The sequence below is a fragment of the Phyllobates terribilis genome, unplaced genomic scaffold (assembly GCF_046119375.1).
Source record: "Phyllobates terribilis strain yellow unplaced genomic scaffold, ASM4611937v1 Scaffold_4__5_contigs__length_816908805, whole genome shotgun sequence".
Classification (NCBI taxonomy): domain Eukaryota; kingdom Metazoa; phylum Chordata; class Amphibia; order Anura; family Dendrobatidae; genus Phyllobates; species Phyllobates terribilis.
The window spans coordinates 584,685,017-584,705,463 of record NW_027362764.1 but is presented as its reverse complement, the minus strand read 5'-3'; the positions used below and the strand labels follow the sequence as shown (position 1 = coordinate 584,705,463).

General features: G+C 43.6%; 1 protein-coding gene across 1 annotated transcript in view; it reads left to right on the top strand.

Annotated features, from left to right (window-relative positions):
* The window catches only part of TTC39C (tetratricopeptide repeat domain 39C), a 116,517-nt gene extending 107,377 nt beyond the window's left edge, over positions 1 to 9,140 (top strand). Inside the window, 4 exon segments of the mRNA XM_073679181.1 lie at positions 1,074 to 1,171; positions 1,657 to 1,761; positions 6,760 to 6,798; positions 7,305 to 9,140. Coding sequence (XP_073535282.1) covers positions 1,074 to 1,171; positions 1,657 to 1,761; positions 6,760 to 6,798; positions 7,305 to 7,394 — 332 coding nt within the window. The 3' untranslated portion in view covers positions 7,395 to 9,140.
* The last annotated feature ends 11,307 nt before the right edge of the window (positions 9,141 to 20,447 follow it).

Below are 20,447 nucleotides of genomic sequence, written 5' to 3'. Positions count from 1 at the left end.
ACCGCCCCCTTGGTAAAGGCTAAAAAAAACTAACAAAAAAACACTAATTAAAAAGGCCCAAATCTTTGAATTGATATGGTGGAAGTAGTGGGAATAAGATATGAGCAGCTACTGTCCACTTGTGATGTGATGACAGATTCTTTTTGCATGTATATTTGGCTAAAAATCATTTTTGTAATTGGGTTTCATTAAATATTTTGCATCATTTTCCTTTTATTGCCTCTGTGTTACACTGTCTATTACTAACTGCAGGATGGGTTAACGGAGAATCAATCAGTGAGCTCATTCTGACGGTCCAGTGGGAGCATTTGTTACTCTTATCTGTCTTTTTTTTTTTTTTTAGCTCCACTGATTTATGACTACACATGACATTAAAGTTGAATGTGTAAGGAAACAAAGAACCTGTGAAAGCAAAACCGTGCAAAGTTTTTAATCAAACTGAATTGCAAAAATGATTTTTAGCACAAAATACATACATTTAAGTAAAAAAGAAAAAAAAGGTGGACAACTCATATTAAAGGGATTGACCGGTCTTAAGCTACAAGTCTGCAGTCTCTCTGTGACTGTAGACTTGTGAATCCTCACATTGCACGCTGCGTGCTGTGAGGATCCTCTGGTGCCGACGCTGGGAGTGGCAGACGCATTACTGCAAGTATGTGATTTGCATACATGCGGTCTTGTGCCGACTAGATTGGCGCATTGAACAAGGCCGGACACGTCTAGTTGTAATGTGGCCAGAAGTATGCATTTTTGCAGTCACGTGACCACCCGTTCCCCAGCATCGGAGAATCCTCACAGCATGCAGTGCGCGCAATGTGAGGATCCACAAGTCTACAGCTATAGTTACTGCAGATTTGTAGCTTTAGACCGAACAACCCCTTTAACATGTGCTCATACATGAATTTTTGGTACATGCATACATCCGCATGGGTAGTAGTCTTTTGATGTACTAGAAGAATACTTTCTATAGTTGTAAGGTTGTTGTTCTAAGTCTTTCACCCCAACATACACGCACCTACTACAATATAATTTACTAACTTGTGCTTTTCGTTTTTGTTTGATGTTGACTGAAGCTTGCCATGAAGTTGTGGATCCATCTGTAGTTGGACTGAGGAACTTACTCCTTGGAGCCATCCATAAATGTCTGGGGAATGTTGAAGATGCTGTTCAGGTGAGACATCAAATGTCCTACTCTTGGTCTACAGAACTATTCATTGTATGAAAATCCATATCAGAATGGCTGTATAACCTTGATAATAAAATTGATATTTTAAGACTTCAGCTAAAGAGTGATACAGCTCATGATTCCCAGTATACTCGGTCTTCCAACGCAGCCCAACTGACAGCTGCAGCTTGTACTGAGCAGTATGAGATCTCAGCAGGGAGGAGGGACACTGGAGAGCTCTAAGCCAGGCTAAGTGGGAAGGATTGAGTTAAACTTTCATAAAGGATTATACAGCCATTCTAACGTGGATTTTCAAAGTAAGTTCACCGGCCTCATCGGATCTAGGAGATCTGTTTAATGATGTATGCAGTTTGTATTGTGAAATCTGGTGACAGACCTGATTTTATCAGCATTATTTTATGGCTTGAAATTGTTTGCTGTTACATGTGTCCAGATGAACAACATGCTGCAATGTTCTGTTCTTTTTTTAGTTTTTCCAGCGTGCAGTAAAGGATGAGCAGGGCCGACAGCAGAACCTCTACATCCAGCCGTACGCTTGCTATGAACTAGGCTGCCTCCTGCTGGACACACCGGAGGTACTTCCATCCACTTTACATGGGTACAATACAAATGGGTCATAAGTTAGTACATTTGTTATTAAGACATTGTGGACTTTAATGGGTTTATATGTAATAACTAGTGTTGAGCATTCCGATACTGAAATATCGGGTATCGGCCGATATTCGCGGTATCGGAATTCCGATACTTAATTCCGATACTTTTACAATATCGAATACCGGAATCGAAAGTTCCCATAATGCCTGCGCTCTGCAGTGTCTCTGAAGTATGACAAGCTGGATGGCAGCGCTCAGCTGAGATCCAGCCTGTCATCAGAATGCCATCCCAGCGTGGGAGAATTCTCCTGATCGTTTAAAAGCCGGCGGGCAGTAAAAAGCCGCCGGCTTTTAAACAATCACACAGCCCCATACTGCTTCCCCGCAGCCTCCCACCCCGATCCTCCGCTCCCCTCGCCACCTCCCATCCCGATCGTAAGTTAGGACCGGGCGGGCAGCGCAGCACCAAGGAGCGGGGAGCGAAGGACCCGGGCGGGGAAGCCGGCAGTGAAAAGACTTCACCGCCGGCTTTCCCGTTCTGTGCTGCGCTTTCCCGCCGGTTATTTCAAATGAACAGCTGAGGTATCAGGTGATGCCGAAAGCTTGGGCCTCCCTGCGCTGCAGATTCCATCCCCCAGCTGCCTAGTTGTACCTGGCTGGACACAAATATAGTGCGAAGTCCCACGTCAATTTTTTTTTTAATTATTTCAGGAAATTCATGAAATAATTAAAAAAAAAATTGATGTGGGGCTTTGCCCTATATTTGTGTCCAGCCAGGTACAGCAGGCAGGAACGGACTGCCCCCAACCACCAGCTGCCTATTTGTACCTGGTTGGACACAACAATATAGGGAAGCCCTTTTTTTCTTAATTATTTCATGAATTTCATGAAATAATTAAAAAAAAAAATACGGGTGGCTTCGCCCTATTTTTGTGTCCAGCCAGGTACAACTAGGCAGCTGGGGGCTGGAATCCGCAGTGCAGGGAGGCCCAAGCTTTCTGGCCCCCCCCCCCCCACTGCAAATTGCAGTCCGCAGCCACCCCGGAAAATGGCGCATTCATAGAAGCGCCATCTTCTGGCGCTGTACCCAACTCATCCAGGGCCCTGGTGCGGTGGCTCACTGGGTAATAAAGGGGTTAAGGCCAGCTTGGCATTATCAGCTGGCCCTAAGCCCGAAATTCATGGGGTCACGCCAATATTAGACATGATCGCCATGAATTTCTAGTAAAGTATTTAAAAAAAACACAACACCCAGAATAAAGTCCTTTAATTGAAATAAACACACAATTCTTTATTGTTCTAAATTAAACTCTACTTACCATCACGCCCATTCCAGCTGAAGCCAACGATCTCCTGCAATAAAAGAAAAATAATAAAGCAACCTCATCCTTACCTTTCCATGGTTCCCACGACAGCTTCAGCTCTGCTACATCGAGATGACAGGCTGGACCGCAGCAGAACGCTGCCATCCAGCCTGTCATCCCGCAGACACTGAGAAGCGCAGGCTTGCTTGCGCTCCTCAGTGTCTCTCTGTGACGGCATAAAGATGAGCCGAGGTCATGTCCAATGAACTCGGCTCACCTCATGCACGTCACTGACAGCGTGGGAAAATTCTCCTGCACTCAGCGCTTCAGCGTGAGAATTTTCCCACGCTGTCAGTGACGTGAATGAGGTGAGGTCATGTCCAATGAACTCAGCTCACCTCATGCACGTCACGCTGAAGCGCTGAGTGCAGGAGAATTCTCCCACGCTGTCAGTGACGTGCATGAGGTGAGCCGAGTTCATTGGACATGAACTCGGCTCATCTGGATGCCGTCACAGAGAGACACTGAGGAGCGCAAGCAAGCCTGCGCTTCTCAGTGTCTGCGGGATGACAGGCTGGATGGCAGCGTTCTGCTGCGGTCCAGCCTGTCATCTCGATGTAGCAGAGCTGAAGCTGTCGTGGGAACCATGGAAAGGTAAGGATGAGGTTGCTTTATTATTTTTCTTTTATTGCAGGAGATCGTTGGCTTCTGCTGGAATGGGCGTGATGGTAAGTATGGTTTAATTTAGAACAATAAAGAATTGTGTGTTTATTTCAATTAAAGGATTTTATTCTGGGTGTTTGTTTTTTTTTTAACTTTGACTATGGGGTTAGTAATGGGGGTGTCTTATAGACGCCTCTCCATTACTAACCTGGGCTTGATGTCAGCTGGCATTATAAGCTGACATCAACCCCAGCCCTATTACCCCCTGCCACCGCTACAGGGCAGTGGGAAGAGCGAGGCTAAGTGCCAGAATTGGCGCCATTTCTGGGGCGGCTGACGGCTGGTGTTTCTAGCCTGGGAGGGGGCCAATATTCATGGCACCCTTCCTGGGCTATTAATATCAGCCCCCAGCTGTCTGCCTAGCCTTTGCTAGCTATTAAATTAGGGGGGACCCCACGTCATTTTTTTGAGGGGGTCCCCCATTTTAATAGCTAGTAAAGGCTAGGTATTCAGCTGGGGGCTGATATTAGTAGCCTGGGAAGCTCCGTGGGTATTACCCCTTCCCAGGCTTCAAACATCTGCCCCAGCTGTCTGCTTAACCTCCGCTAGAGACTAAAATTAAGGGGAACCCCACGCCAATTTTTTTTTAAATAAATCCTTTATTTTAACACTAAATGACAAGTACAGTAATCAACACTATCACTGTACTTCATATATATGTGACTGACATGTTTCTATCTAATCTATGTGTGAAGCTCTATTCTGTCTGTTATAAATTGTCGGGTACAGATGCTGAATTGCCGGCCGGCTTTTTTAAAGAGACAGTGCATGAAAACACAATTATATTTTTAAATAAATCCTTTACACTAAATGACAAGTACAGTAAGTGACACTGTCACTGTACTTCATATATATGTGACTGACATGTTTCTATCTATCTAATCTATGTGTGAAGCTCTATTCTTTCTGTTGTAAATTGTCGGGTACCGGTGTATGCCGCTGCTGAATTGCCGGCTTTTCGCATAATACATTCTACATTATTCTTAGTTGTTTTACTTCATGTAGAATTAACCTACAAGGAAAGAAAGGGTTTATTTTCATTCCGATATTTGTGTCTCATTGACTTGCATTGGTTTCCGGTATCGGAATCGGCGATATCCGATACTTTTTGGGTATCGGTCCGATACGATATTTCCTGATATCGGAAGGTATCGCTCAACACTAGTAATAACACATTTCCCCATGTTGGGATTTGTTATACATTGTGTGATAACTGTATGTAACTGAGAAGACTGGGTTAGCTGACCTCTCATCTTATCAGAAAGTATACAGCCATTAGTCCCTTCCCAACATGGTGATTTTTTTGCCTTTTTCTGTTTACATCCTTCATTATATGGTAAAAATGACCTGGAAATATGATTCCTCAGGTCGGAACAATTATAACTATACCAAATATGTATAGTTTTTATTTAAGTGGTGAAAATAAATTGAAAAATTTGAAAAAAAAAAAAAAAAATCACCACATTCTGAAAGCTGTGTAGCATTTTCAATTTTTGCGTTATTGAACGATTGCGAGGGATTGTTTTTTTGCGCCATGCACTGACATTTTTATTGATCCCATTTTGGGGTACAAATGATGTTTTCATCGCCTCTTATTATTATTATATTTTTAGCACTGTTGCAGCGGCCGTAAAACTGGAATTTTGATGTTTTTTTTTTTTTTTTTATTATTTTTTTTTCTTGTTCCGCCATTTACCGATCAAAGTGAATTCATTTTATATATTGATAAATTGGACTATTACGAATGTAATCATATGTGTGTTTTTTGTTTTTTTTATTTTTTAATTTTAATGGGGAAAATGGGGGGGTAATTTGAATTTTTGTGTTTTAAAACATCATTTTTTTTATTATTATTTTTCTTTTTTAGCTTTTACTGCATTTGCTACTTTTAATCTGATGTTTGTGCTATATACTTCAATACCACAGGATTGCTGTATATCGCATTCAGCAATCGGGTCGACGGCGTGCCAATGGGAGATTAGAACAGCGCACCCCCGGGGATTCATGCTGTAAATGTCCCTGTCACAGATTGACAGCGACATTTAATAGGTTAACAACTATGGATAGAGCTGCAGTTGATGGCTGAATATTAGTCTAGTTGCAGACTAGCGTATTTTTTGTCATCTGAGAAAATCAGATCAGTGATGCTAATGACTGTGTGATCAGATTTTCTCGGATGTGGAAAAGTTAGGAAAAAAAAATTTCTATGTTTTATCCATTGTGTTAGTCCATGGAAATCAGACCGCACTCAGATGTCATCCGAGTGCAGTCCGATGTTTTCCACGGACTCCAAGTGATTGCATGGCCGAGTGATATCCAAATATCGCCTCAAACTCGGGCATGCAGAGATTTTTTACATATGCACAGCACCATAGAATATAGGGACAAGTGCTATTCTTCAAAATGACGGATAGCACTCATCTGATTATTACGGCGGTCTGCACGAGCCCTCAAAGCCATCAACTGCTGGCAAAGGTTCTCAGCTCCTGAGCCTCCATCAAAGACTGGGACCTGGCATATGATGTACCAGTGCGTCATATGTCAGTAAGGGGTTAATGGCATTCAATATATTCCATGAACATAGCAGGTAGAAAATGATTCTTCTTGGACAAGGTAAGTATAGCCTTTTAATCTTCTGAAATGTTATTATGAGTAAATAGTATTTTTTATGCCATCCCTTACTTAGACTAGTCCATGGTGATAACCGAGTCCATTTCACACCAACAGCAGATGGAAACCGCTTAGTAATTGTGGTCCAAGTAGACGATGACCGTTTTCATTAATCTATTTTTATGGGATCCAGGGGTTTCTAGAAAAGACATAGCATGGATAGTTGGGTCCCCCATGAAGAGATGGATATAAGCATTGACAAGCATTCAACATATCTTAATCTTTGTATTCCAGAAAAGTTAATGATTACATCTTGATATTTTATTTTCTTATTTTATAACAGACCGTTGGAAAGGGGAAAGCATTACTGTTTCAAGCAAAGGTAATATTATCAATGACTTAATCATAATAAAGGGGTAGATCTAACCGTTGCAGTTCAGGAGCCGGGGACGCTTTGCTCCTGATCCATTGACCTTTCAGATCAGTGGCATTGTCCCACCGTTGGCCTGAAGTTTGCACTCTTCGATGTTGTAAGCAGAAGCAAAATTTGCATCCATTGCATTGACAGACAAAATGGGCACTGAAGCTGGCCAGATTCGGCCAACTTCAGAGCAGCGCTTACAAGCTGTTTTGAAAAGAGCTTGTAAGCGCTGTGCTCCATGCCTAGGAGACTGACAACTTCTGATAGGACTGTAGAAGTGTCTGGTACCTTAGGCAACGAGTGTGAATGTGAGGATTTTAATAACGAGTAAAATTCAAAGTTGCTTGTTTTGCAATTTTAACCCTTTCAATAATAGTCTGCTATATGTTCTATACATTCAGTTTATACACCCTGACTGATTTCACAGACTGAAGTTCTTACATTCTTCTTTTTAATGGCTGTTGCAGGAGGAATACGCCGGCTATGATTTCGAGAACAGGTTACATGTCCGTATCCACGCAGCCTTGGCCTCTCTCAGGGAAGTGGTCCCTCAGTGACGGAGAGGAGGACGTGACTCTTAAATCCCACACAGCTTTCCGCACTTTACCACAAAGCAGGGGATTAAAATGGCAGATTGTGGATGATGACCTGGGTCTAACAGTTTCCTTAGAAAGCCGCCTGTGCCGGAGACTTAGGACTATTCACAGCAGCAGTAGAGCTGGACAGAAAGAGAATTCACAAGCTGGAAAAGTAGGACTATGCGCTAAATAACGTAATTGAGTAGGACGTTGCTACCTTGGATGTCCGTCCTAGAGGCGATGGGAATGGCCTGTGTAGCATGTCCGTTTAACCCTGGTGTCAATCAAAGCTGGCGCAGCAGTTTAGCTCACTTCGCCCTTGATTTTTTTTTTTATTACGTTTTTACTGTTTTAGTTATATATTATGTTCCTTCTGCTGTATTATATTAGTAGGCTACCTGGTTCTAATATTAGGCTAATATATGGTCTATAAAACACAAGGTTGTGTGAGCTGAACTGCTGCTACTATTTTTCTGCGTGAGAAAAGCACACACAACTCAGTGATCGACGTGATCTTGTCAGATCTGCCACCTAGTAAAACTGGCATGTTACCCTAATATCCTCAGTGACTGGGGAAAAACCTGGAAATATGATGATCGGGTGATAAGATGGGAGGAAGAAGCTTCTAACGTTCATCAGCAGGATTATCTGAGCTTTCTTTTAAATGTCGCCGCTCAGGGTATAAACGGTCTCCTCATTATGATATAGAAACTCGTCCCCATAATTTTTATGTCTATGGACTTGAGTCAGCCATTTACCGTAAGAAAAATGACGGCAGAAATTGCCTTTTCAGTTGCTTAGTCAGGAGCATGTGTCGTGGCCTCCTTTGTTTTGAACAGGTAAAATGGATCAATCGGCAAAGACTAAATTAAAAAAAAAAAAAATTATCCAGCCCTGAAGGTTGGTAAAAGGCAATACAAAAAGTTGTAGCACTTTTTGCTTCTGTATGTACTTGAAAATTGACTTTTTGTTGAATTCAGGGATATTGTCGTCTATTTACTGGGCACTTAATATTTGTGGTATATTCATTCTGCGTGTGCTACAATTCTTTTTTTTTTTTTTCAAGGTGAAAGGGAACCATACTGGTAAAAATGGGGTTAGAAAGTTTTAATTGTACTTTTAGGGAAATCTGTTTCCAAAACACAATTAATTGAAAATCTGGTATTCTGCATTTAATGTTAAGGAGAGCAAAACATGTTCGACATTGGTGTCTGTAAAACGGGTTCTCTGCTGATGCCACTTTCACTTACGCAGCTGAAGTCAGCATTTGGGTCTCCGGCAGATGTGTCCCCTGAAGGTATGGCCATATGGATTGGAGAATAGGGGAGTGATGCTGAAGTGCCACTTTACCTTCCCTGGAGCATGTCTACATATGCTACATGTACAAGGAAAACTCTTTGATCTACATTAGCTATGATGCCAAAGGGGCAGTAATGGAGAACCCTATAACAATACATTGAATGAAAAACTTCCGAATGGCGGTGCACAGTGCATTCATCTCTTCCAATGTAATAACGCTCATGGACATTATTCTCCACTTGGACATGAAGAGTTAATTGTGTCACATAACCATGGTATTACCTTTTTTTTTTGGACTACTCAGTAGTGATTTAATAAAGCAATCCGACACGGCTGAAATTTCCCTACACAATAATTCCTCTAAATGTGGCACCTGTAGAGAGGTCAGTAGTCATCAACTGACTATTACTGTTATAGAGATTATTACCTGACCATAAGCTATTACTAGAAGGAAATACAGCATAGAAGAAAGATGGAGCCAGATGTCCAAACCCTACAAATTACTATATTGTTACATTACTAATGCTTAGAACAATACTGAAATATCTATTGAATACACCATGTCCACCCAGCGACTTGGTCAATGTTGTTAAAGGGAATCTGTCAGTAGGATCAACCCTCCTAAGCCGTCTATCTGGGCATGTAGATCATGGGAAGCTGAATAAAACGATACCTTGATATCTGCAATCAGATGTCTTATTCCAGAGACATCCACGTTTTTCTTAATATGTAAATGAGCTGTTAAGATCTATGGGCCGGACACAGATCTCCCTGAGAATCTGCCACCAGAGCTTGTTTTAAATGAAAGGAGTGAGACATGTAACTAACACAGAACAGGAGAACTGAACTTTGTCTCATTACTAACACGTTAGCAGCTGCAGCTCTCACAACTCTGCTGTATTGCACCATTGTCTGCCTGTGAGATGGAAGCTGAGAGGAGGCTGCGGATGTGTCAGGTATAATCACACACAGCTCTGCAGTGACATCAGGAGAGTAGAGAGCGGCCATTACACATCACACTGGTAACCATTACATATCACACTGGTAATGCTGGTAACCATTATACATCACACTGGTTACTCCTTTTGTTTATTATAATCTATGGAAGCGGCTTCTCATACAGACCAGTGTCCGACCCGTAGACCTGAACAGCTTATCTAGATATAAGAAAAACACGGATTTCTGTGGAATAAAACATTGGATCACAGATATCAAGATATTATTTTATTCAGCTTCCTATGACCTACATGCCCATATAGATGGCTTAGGGGAGACGATCCTACTGACAGATTCCCTTTAAGGTTTAGAATGTGAAACCAACCCCTCCTAGTGGATAGGAATATAGATGAAAATTAATATAAACCTTGTTTAAATGTTAACATTGTATTAGAATAAAAGTTTTAACATGATACCGTAATACTCTTTATTCCAGTTCATATATTACATTTCCCACACCCCACATGGTAATTGGCTTTAGCACTGTACAAGCTCTTTAGCTCTGCTATGTGACAGTTCATCCATATGACTTTTGGTGTTCGTTTATGGCAGTGACTTTTCTAGATAACCCTGAAATTGTAGGAATGTTAAGTTACGGTAGGGCCCCAACGAAGCTTGTGGGTCTCTTTACAGCTCTGAAGTTGGACCTTTCTATAAGACATCTAAGTGCACGAGCCCTTATAGGAAGATATCCCAAACTGTGTTGCCATTATCATCATAGGACTAGATTCTTTGTCACAGCCACATTTAGAGAGAAAAAATGGCCACTAAGGACTCCTAATAAGGCTTAGTGCCCACAATACAGAAATGCTGCATATTTTTTCCGCATCTCCCTGGCAGGAGAAACGATTGCGGATTTTACATGCGTTTTTCCTGCCAAGTAGAAGCGTTTGTCAAGCGTTTTTGCACGCATTTCTGTATGCGGGTTATCAAGCACTTTTCCAATCGATTTTAGCATCACTTGGAAAAGTGCTTGACAACGTGGTCACACTATATAAATCCATGCAACCGGCATGGATTTATATAGTGTTACCAAGTTAATAGTTAAAAAAAAAGAATAAAAATGGTAAAAGATAAAGATTATACTTGCCTTACGATGGCCCCCGGTGTTTTCTCCGCTCCGTCCGGTCTGTTGTATGGGTCGCGGTGGTGTGAAAGGACCTGCGGTGATGTCATTGAGTCAGGTGACTGGTCACGCGACCACCGACGTCACATATAAAGATTATACTTGCCTTCCACAACCCATACAACAGATCGGATGGAGCGGAGAAAACACCGGGGGCCATCGGAAGGTAAGTATAATCTTTATTTTTTATTTTAAATTCTTTTTTAACAGGTTCTATGGTACCCAGGTCTGGAGGAGTCTGCATATAGAATCACATAATATCCTTGTGTGCAAATGTGTTCACACGGATATTAAGCGTTTCAGTGCAAGTTAATGGCGACAATTACACTGCATGTCCGCAAAATTAATGGACATGCTGCGTATTTTTCCGCAATGATAATCCGCAGTGGAAATTTGCACAGCACATGCAGATTATCATTGGGGACCATGGGGCACTTATTACCAAGTGTTTTTTAAGCGTTTTCGCAGCGGAAATTCCGTGGCAAAAACGCTTGAAAAACGCATAGTGGGCACGCAGCCTAAAAAGGTAAAGATGGGCTTCACGCAGATTTTTCTAGAATCTTTGTGAGTGTCCAAAATGGAGTCTCCTTTGGTAGTTTATTAAAATTCTTCATATTTATCTGTACATGGCCTTGTTCTTATCATATTCCCCTCATCAGATCAGAACAGCAGACTTAAACAAGTTGTCCACCACTTGGACAACCCCTTCTCATACCCCACTCTTGTCCCCGATTAAAATAAAAAAGCCTGTATTCCTCTCCCTCGCCTGCGCCGTTCCAGCGGTGTCAGCACTCGAGGTCCCGGGGCTCTCATGCTGTTGTTGTGACATGTGATCCTGGCACCCAATCAGCGCTCGTGTCCTCTCCTTCGTACGAATTGAACATGAAGAGGAAGTCAGATCAGCTTTCTCTTTATTTTCAATTCGACAAATGGCGGGGACACCACCACTGATTGGGCACCAGGCTCGCGTGTCACAACAACAGCATGAGAGCCCCGGGACCACGAGTGCTGACACCACTGGAACGGCGCCAGCATGAGAGGGGAGTATAAACTTTTTTATTTTATCAGGGCCAAACATTAGATCAAAAATGAGTTATCCTAGTAGTGGAGAACCCCTTTAATGTCTTTTATATTATATTTTTCACCTGTGCAGATACTCAGTGACTTAACTGGGTTTACATGGTAATTCTGCAAAATGTATCTTCTCACCAATTTTATATTAATGACTGTATAGAGCATTTACCAAGTGCGTAAGTGAGAGAGCCAGGGATCCATAGCAAACAATTTAATCCACTCCACCCCATCCCTCCCGTTCTGCCCAGTCTGACACAGGGGGCCCCTCTTGGACTCCACCTCTGGGGTGTATCGCCACTGGGCTCTCCTGCAGTGCTGCCGCTATGACAGATCACCCACCACCCGTGACCACTGGTCATCACCGCTCGGCCCTCTTGCAGTGACTATTGTGGGGGAGGGTGGGGATATTAGAATTAACACTACCAGGGGTGACGGGGGTGCCTTTGTTCTTCTTATCTGGCCCTGGTTCTGAAACCTCTTGCAATTGTGCATAGCTACAGCTATAGATCTGTCCCCGGCCTCCATTTATTAGTGTGGTAGCAGGGCCATCCAACACCCAACATCCTGGTAGGCAAGACGGTTGGTTGGGATGACCAAGTACTATCTACGCCTGATCAGTTTGGGGGATCTACTCTACAGCCTATGTCCCCCCCACTACAGAGCAACCCTGATGTTAAACCTATAGTATTCTTTACATATTTCCTGAAACACTGCCTCTATATTGTCTTGATCACACCTGGAATCCAAAAGGATGGGTTATCCACAACTTCACTGCATGTTAACTAAACACCTACAGTGACCATTCCCTCCCTAAAACCCCTCACCTCCTTGCCTACCTTTACCATAATTATTTTTCCCCACGAAAAGTCCCCTCAATTTTCACAGTACTCGTGGCACGTCTATAGTTCTTCATGGGGATTCACACAACGCATCAGATTATATAGCGTTATGTCCTCCCAGTGGGGACCGATTCCATAAATATACCGAGAGGCAAATTGGTTTCCGATTAAACCCATCATAGTGGGTAATAGATGAGAACGCTAGGTGGTGAGGCACTCTGATCACAAGTTGCCCGGCTGCCAAATTTCATATAACACAATGGCCAGTGAAATGAATAGGCAGTGCAAGTAATGCAGACGCTCTTTGTAGCTGCTCTCTGTTTGGCTTATAGTTGGAGGTCACAATTGAGGTTCTCCTTTGTAGTAACTACAAATGCCCCAATAGAGTATATGAAGTTGAGTTTTCTGAACCAGATAACCCATGTAAACATATTCACCCGTCATCGGCCCAGCTATAATACAGTAGACGTTGATTCAAAGGTTCTTTAATAATGGATTCGGGTCATGTTATTACAGCAGATTTTCCTGTGTTTTATTCCAGAGAAAACAAAAAGTAGAGCTGTCTCCCATAAGATCCAGTCTTTCAATTTCTGACAGTCACCGGTAGAGATGAGCTGATCACCGTGCGCAACCCCGGTCAGTGCTCTCTGGCCGCCATAGACAGGAGCTGCATGAATTTCCTGAGCTTTTGGGTTCCCCGACAGTGTTTAATGTGATCGCTTCATATCAACAGCACGGCAGCCAATCAGTGAGCACAGCGGCTCAGCCCATGTAGACCGAACACCCTCTCGGAGCCGCTGATCTCACTATGTGCTACGCTCTTGAATTGACATTCATGCTGCTGCCAATACCAGATATGGGGAGCAGTGCCAGAGACACAGAGCTGGACCCAAGGATGGTGAGTAAAGCGTGGTTCGTTTTTTTATTAAAACTGCAGCCAGGAACAAATATTTTCTGAAAAGGGACTAACCCCTTTAAAACGCTTATCCCACAAATAGCATATATTCCTTATTCACACTATAGGTAATAAATGTGTCATTGCCAGCACTCCCACCAACTACATGCAGCGCCCAATGTGAATGATGAATTAGTGTGCATGTGTGACCACCACTCTTTTCACTGGATACAGGTTTGGCGGTGACGCGTGCATACGACCATATAGGATTGGCGGTGACGCGTGCGTACAACCATATAGGATTGGCGGTGACGCGTGCGTACAACCATATAGGATTGGCGGTGACGCGTGCGTACAACCATATAGGATTGGCAGTGACGCGTGCGTACAACCATATAGGATTGGCGGTGACGCGTGCGTACGACCCTATAGGATTGGCGGTGACGCGTGCGTACGACCCTATAGGATTGGCGGTGACGCGTGTGTACGACCCTATAGGATTGGCGGTGACGCGTGCGTACGACCCTATAGGTTTGGCGGTGACGCGTGCGTACGACCCTATAGGTTTGGCGGTGACGCGTGCGTACGACCCTATAGGTTTGGCGGTGACGCGTGCGTACGACCCTATAGGTTTGGCGGTGACGCGTGCGTACGACCCTATAGGTTTGGCGGTGACGCGTGCGTACGACCCTATAGGTTTGGCGGTGACGCGTGCGTACGACCCTATAGGTTTGGCGGTGACGCGTGCGTACGACCCTATAGGTTTGGCGGTGACGCGTGCGTACGACCCTATAGGTTTGGCGGTGACGCGTGCGTACGACCCTATAGGATTTGCGGTGACGCGTGCGTACGACCCTATAGGTTTGGCGGTGACGCGTGCGTACGACCCTATAGGCTTGTAGGTGACGCGTGCGTACGACCATATAGGTTTGGCGGTGACGCGTGCGTACGACCATATAGGTTTGGCGGTGACGCGTGCGTACGACCATATAGGCTTATAGGTGACTCGTGCGTACTAGCACTCCCATAGACCTGATTAGATCATTGGTTAACGTGTGCGCTCCCTTCATACAGGATTTTGGGATCGGTGGGGGTCCTGTAGATGGGTGATAATTGTGGGATAACTCATTCAAGTAAATGAGGCAATGCCAAACTCCAACCCATGGACCAGAGTGCTGCTGTTTCTGTACAATAAAGCAGACCCTTGCTCCTAATCTCAGAATGCCCCTTTATCTTCAGTTTTAATCTAAAGTATTCAAATGTCAGTAATGTAAGGAGTCTCCCTTTATTTTTTGTTATTTCCAAACCAGAAATCTGTGTGGTGGTGTGTGTCATTACTAATATATGATCAGATCTCCTGATCTACATCTTAGATTATTACATTTAGGTGTTATAAATTCAGTTTTAACTGTCTTTAATTTCAGGTTGTACATCACAGCTTTAATTCATAACCCTACTATGGATGGATGCACAGGGTGGTAATATGGACGCACCTAAAGGGGTTACCCAGGATTAGAAAAAGATGACTTTTTCTCTAAAAACAGCGCCACACCTGTCCACAGGCTGTCTGCAGTATTACAGTTTAGCTCCATTCACTTTAATGGTGTCAAGCTGCAATACAGAGACAATCCATGGCTCTGTTTTTGGAAGAAAGCAGCCATATTTTTCTCTGCAAACCCCTATTATGTGGTTCATTAGAATCATGGAGGGTCGGGTGTTGTGGCCATGATGTCACATGTGAGAAGTAGCGCCTCTATTAGACTTTGTCTGTGATGAGAGCAGTCATTGGGTCATGATACATTTCCAGAATACTCAACGCTGAGATGCATCGCATGAAACTACTGGGAGGAACAGCGGCCATGTGTAGGCCATGGTCTCCGGACTGGAGGCGGCGGTGGTTACCTGATAAGAAGCACACTGTCGTTCCATACTCGGAGGCATTGTCTAATAGCAATAAGGGGGCAGCGGACACATTGTGCAGCCTCACATTTATTCACTGTCATCACTGACAATATTTTCTCTTAGAATTGACTTCTCACTTGAACTGTACATATTAGCTAAAACTTAGCATATTTATTGTGGTATTATGTAATAAAGAACTTGCACTTTTATATTTCCTCAAAGAAAATAAAAGGAAGGAGATCTGCACTTATGTCCTGTGTTTATTTGTATAGGTAAAACAAGGTATAAATACACTATGGTATTGGGACACCTATATATTACACATATAAGAGCTTTTATGATATCCCATTCTAAATCCATAGGCTTTACTGTTCTTCCTCCCCCTTCATATCTTCCACTCTTCTGTGACGGCTTTTTACAGGATTTTGGAGTGGAAATTATTGCTTATTCAGAAGAGCATTTGTAAAATCAGACTCTGATGTTGGGCGAGAGAGGGCCTTGCTTTGTGCTCATGATGGAATAGAAAAGGCCTTCCCCACACTGTTCCTATAAAGCTGGACGCATAAAATTGTCCAAAATATCTTATGTTGAAGCATTAAAGGGATTGTCCGGTCCAAAGCCTCACTGTGTGACTGCAGACTTATGAATCCCCCCAGCACAGGCACTGTGCTCTGTGGAGATTCGTCGATTTCTGAGCGTTATACATACTCCCGGCCAGAGCCCGACTAGTACACTTGTATTGAGCGAGGCTGTGCCCACTAGTTGGCCCGCCCACTGGACAGCCGCATCACTAGTCAGGACGTGGCCTCGCTCAATGCAAGTGTATGGAGTGAGGCCACGCCCACTGGCCGGGAGTATGTATAATGCATACATACCCTCCAATCCCGGATCAGAAACAAGCAAATCCCTGCAGTGCACAGTGCGTGCACTGGAGGATTCATGAGTCAGCTGTCACACAGAGTGACTGGAGACTTATTGCTTTGGACCGGACCAACCCCATTAAGATTTCCCTTCACTGGAACTAAAGGTCCTAGACCAACCCTTGAAAAACAGCCCCATAGCATTATCCCTCCTCCACCAAACTTTACAGTTGACAGCTAATGTTCTCCTGGCATTGACCAAGCCCAGTGGATCCACAAGATGCTAAATAAAGAGCCATGATTCATTACTCCACAGAACACGTTTCCGCTGCTCCAGAATCCTGTGGTGGCAGCTTTACACCCCTCCATCCGACACTTGGCATTGTGCTTGGTAATGTAAGGCTTCTATGCAGCTGTTCAGTCATGGAAGCCCATGTCATGAAGCTCCAGGTGCACAGTTTCTTTTGCTGATGCTAATTCCAGATGATGTTTAGGACTCTGCAGTTATGGGGTCAGCAGAGCTTTGGTGACTTTTATGCACCTCAGTCAGGGCTGCCATCAGCGGGGCCCTGAGCAAGTGGGGGGATAGGCCACTCTCCGACACCGGTGCACTATGGGGCCAGTGAGTCAGGGGAGCGTAGTGCCAGCGCCTGCGAGTGGGCCCCCTACTTGCTCAGGGGCCCGGCCCTTGCAATACTTACCTCTCCCTGTTCCAGCGTCTTCTGACCTTGTGAAGCGTTGGTCAGAGGGCACAATGGCATCAGTACAGCGCGCCCTCTGCTCTGACAGTGCAGAGAGCCAGAAGATGCTGAGGAGTCCTGACCTGCCACCAGCGAGGAGAGGTATTTGATTTTTTTTTTTTAAAAAAAGCATTATATGGGGCCCATAATACTGTATGGAGGACTATGTGGTGCCTATAATACTGTATGGAGAACTATGCTGTCCGGTCTAAAATGAAAACGTTTGAATCCCCCCTGGACACGTACTGTGCACTGTGAGGATTCCCCGGTTTCTGAGCTATAGAATTTACTATAGATATCACTCATGTAATGTAAGAAGTGAAATCTTTGGCCTTGTACTATATATATGTGCATCATGAATCGTGGTATGTGTTAAAGGGGCCCAATGAGACTTTTCGACCGGGGCCCACAAAAACCTGGAGCCGGCCCTGATCTCAGCACTTGGGGACTCCGTTCTGTAACTTTATGTGGCTGACTGCTTAGTGGCTGCACTACTGTGATTGCTTAATGCTTCCACTTTTCAATAATGCCACTCACAGTTGATCATGGAATACTTGGGATGGAAACAATTTTGTGAATTGACTTGTTGCACTAGTGTCAGCCTTTACAGGCAGGGCTGTGGAGTCTGAGCCCATTTTGGTGGAATCGGTATAAAATGGACCAACTCCGACTCCTAAAATATATAATAAATTGGGTCCAGTAGTTCAATGTAGTTTGTGAGGAATATTTTTTTTATAATAATTTGGGAAAGTTATGAAATGTCCTATAAATGTCTGTCCTATTCCTGATCTAAGGGTCTATACTTTTAGCTGAGATGAATCTGGGCTACAGTAAATTTATCACTTAAACATGAGCCATGTATGAGGGAGTCGGAGTCATGGAAATTGAGGAGACTGAGTCGGAGGTTTGGCTTACCGACTCCAAAACCCTGATTACAGGACCATGCTGGAACTCTGTGAGCTCCTTAGGCCACGTTCACACATTGAGTATTTGGTCAGTATTTTACATCAGTATTTGTAAGCCAAAACCAGGACAGGAACAATCAAAGGAAACGTATAATAGAAACACGTCACCACTTCTGTATTTTTCACCCACTCCTGGTTTTGGCTTTTAAATGCTAATGTAAAATACTGACCAAATACTCAACGTGTGAACATGGCCTTTGAACGAGCCATTCTTTCACAATTGTTTGAAGGCAGCTTCCATTACTAAATGGTTGCTTGTGGAACTGAATGTATGTGAGAGCACACAGACTTACTGGCTGTTCTGTGAATGTGAAATGTTTGTGCATTTGTGGTGATATGGCTGATATGGATGTAGTCTCAAATTTATAGAGTACAATGAACAATTGCCAAAAATTACCACTATACAAGTATAATCTCCATACTGTAACTGAACAAAATCCAGTATGCCAAAACCAGTATTGCTAAATAATCCCACTATTATGATCATCAATAAAAAACACTGTACTTAGAGCAATATTACCACATAACAGTGACCATATAGTGGAAAATATATCACTGTTGCAGGCTTGTTGCTGCTGATGTGAGGCAGTGCGGGAGCGCGCTGTCATTGTGCACAGTGCACAGGGTCTAGTCTAGCCCCAGAAACCAGCGGCACCAATGATGCTTCATTTCAGGGAGGGGGCACGGGCTGTGACAGGGACCGCAGCCTCGGCCCCCTTATGATGCTCAGTTTTGAGAATCCCAGTGCATGTTGGGATACTCAAAAAAAAAAAAAAAAAGGAAGTAATAAAAGAAAAATAGAAGAGCAGTTAGTGTAATAAGGGAAGAAAAGGGAATTTTTAATTAAAGTATATTAGAAAATAATTCAGATTACGGTATTAAATAGATGGGGATTTAGGATACAAATTACTTTGTATGTTGGACCACCCCTTTAACCCTGTGAATGAAGGGTGCATCCACTAGACAATTGAAATGTATGTGGCTACAAGAAGTGAGGAGACAGTTGTATCAGACGGATTCTGTATGCTGGTGGCTGACTATGAAGAAACATTCAAAGCCAGAGAAGGCAAATGTGGGGGAGAGATACATGAATTCATACAAGTGGCTGCACTACAGTCAAGGCCAAAAGTATTGAGAATGAGACAAGTAGTAATTTTTCCAAAGTTTACTGCTTCATTTATTGTAATGGCAATTTGCATATACTCCTGAATGTCAAAGAGTGATCAGCTTAACAGCAATTACTGTACTTGCAAAGTCAATATTTGCCCAGAAAATGAACTTTAACCCCCAAAACACATTTCAACATCATTGCAGTCCTGCCTTAAAAGGAGCAGTTAACATTGTTTCAGTGATTGATCCAATAACACAGGTGTGGGTGTTGATGAGGACAGGGCTGGCGATCAATCACTCATGATTAAGTAAGAATGACCTCACTGGACACTTTAAAAGGAGGCTGGTTCTTGGTATCATTGTTTCTCTTCAGTTAACCATGGTTATCTCTAAAGAAACACGTGCAGCCATCATTGCACTGCACAAAAATGGCCTAACAGGGAAGAGTATCGCAGCTACAAAGATTGCACCTCAGTCAACAATCTATCGCATCATCAAGAACTTCAAGGAGAGAGCTTCCATTGTTGTCAAAAAGGCTCCAGGGCGCCCAAGAAAGACCAGCAAGCGCCAGGACCGTATCTTAAAACTGTTTCAGCTGCGGGATCGGACTACCAGCAGTGCCGAGCTTGCTCAGGAATGGCAGCAGGCTGGTCTGAGTGCTTCTGCACGCACTGTGAGGCGGAGACTCTTTGAGCAAGGGCTGGTTTCAAGGAGGGCAGCAAAGAAGCCACTTCTCTCCAGAAAAAACATCAGGGACCGACTGATATTCTGCAAAAGGTACAGGGAGTGGACTGCTGAGGACTGGGGCAAAGTCATTTTCTCTGATGAATCCCCTTTTCGATTTTTTGGGACATCTAGAAAACAGCTTATTCGGAGATGAAGAGGTGAGCGCTACCACCTGTCTTGTCTCATGCCAACTGTAAAGCATCCTGAAACCATTCATGTGTGGGGTTGCTTCTCAGCCAAGGGAATCGCCTCACTCACAGTCTTGCCTAAAAACACTGCCATGAATAAAGAATGGTACCAGAATGTCCTCCAAGAGCAACTTCTCCCAACCGTCCAAGAGCAGTTTGGCGCCCAACAATGCCTTTTCCAGCATGATGGAGCACCTTGCCATAAAGCAAAGGTGATAACTAAATGGCTCATGGAACAAAACAGAGATTTTGGGTCCATGGCCTGGAAACTCCCCAGATCTTAATCCCATTGAGAACTTGTGGTCAATCATC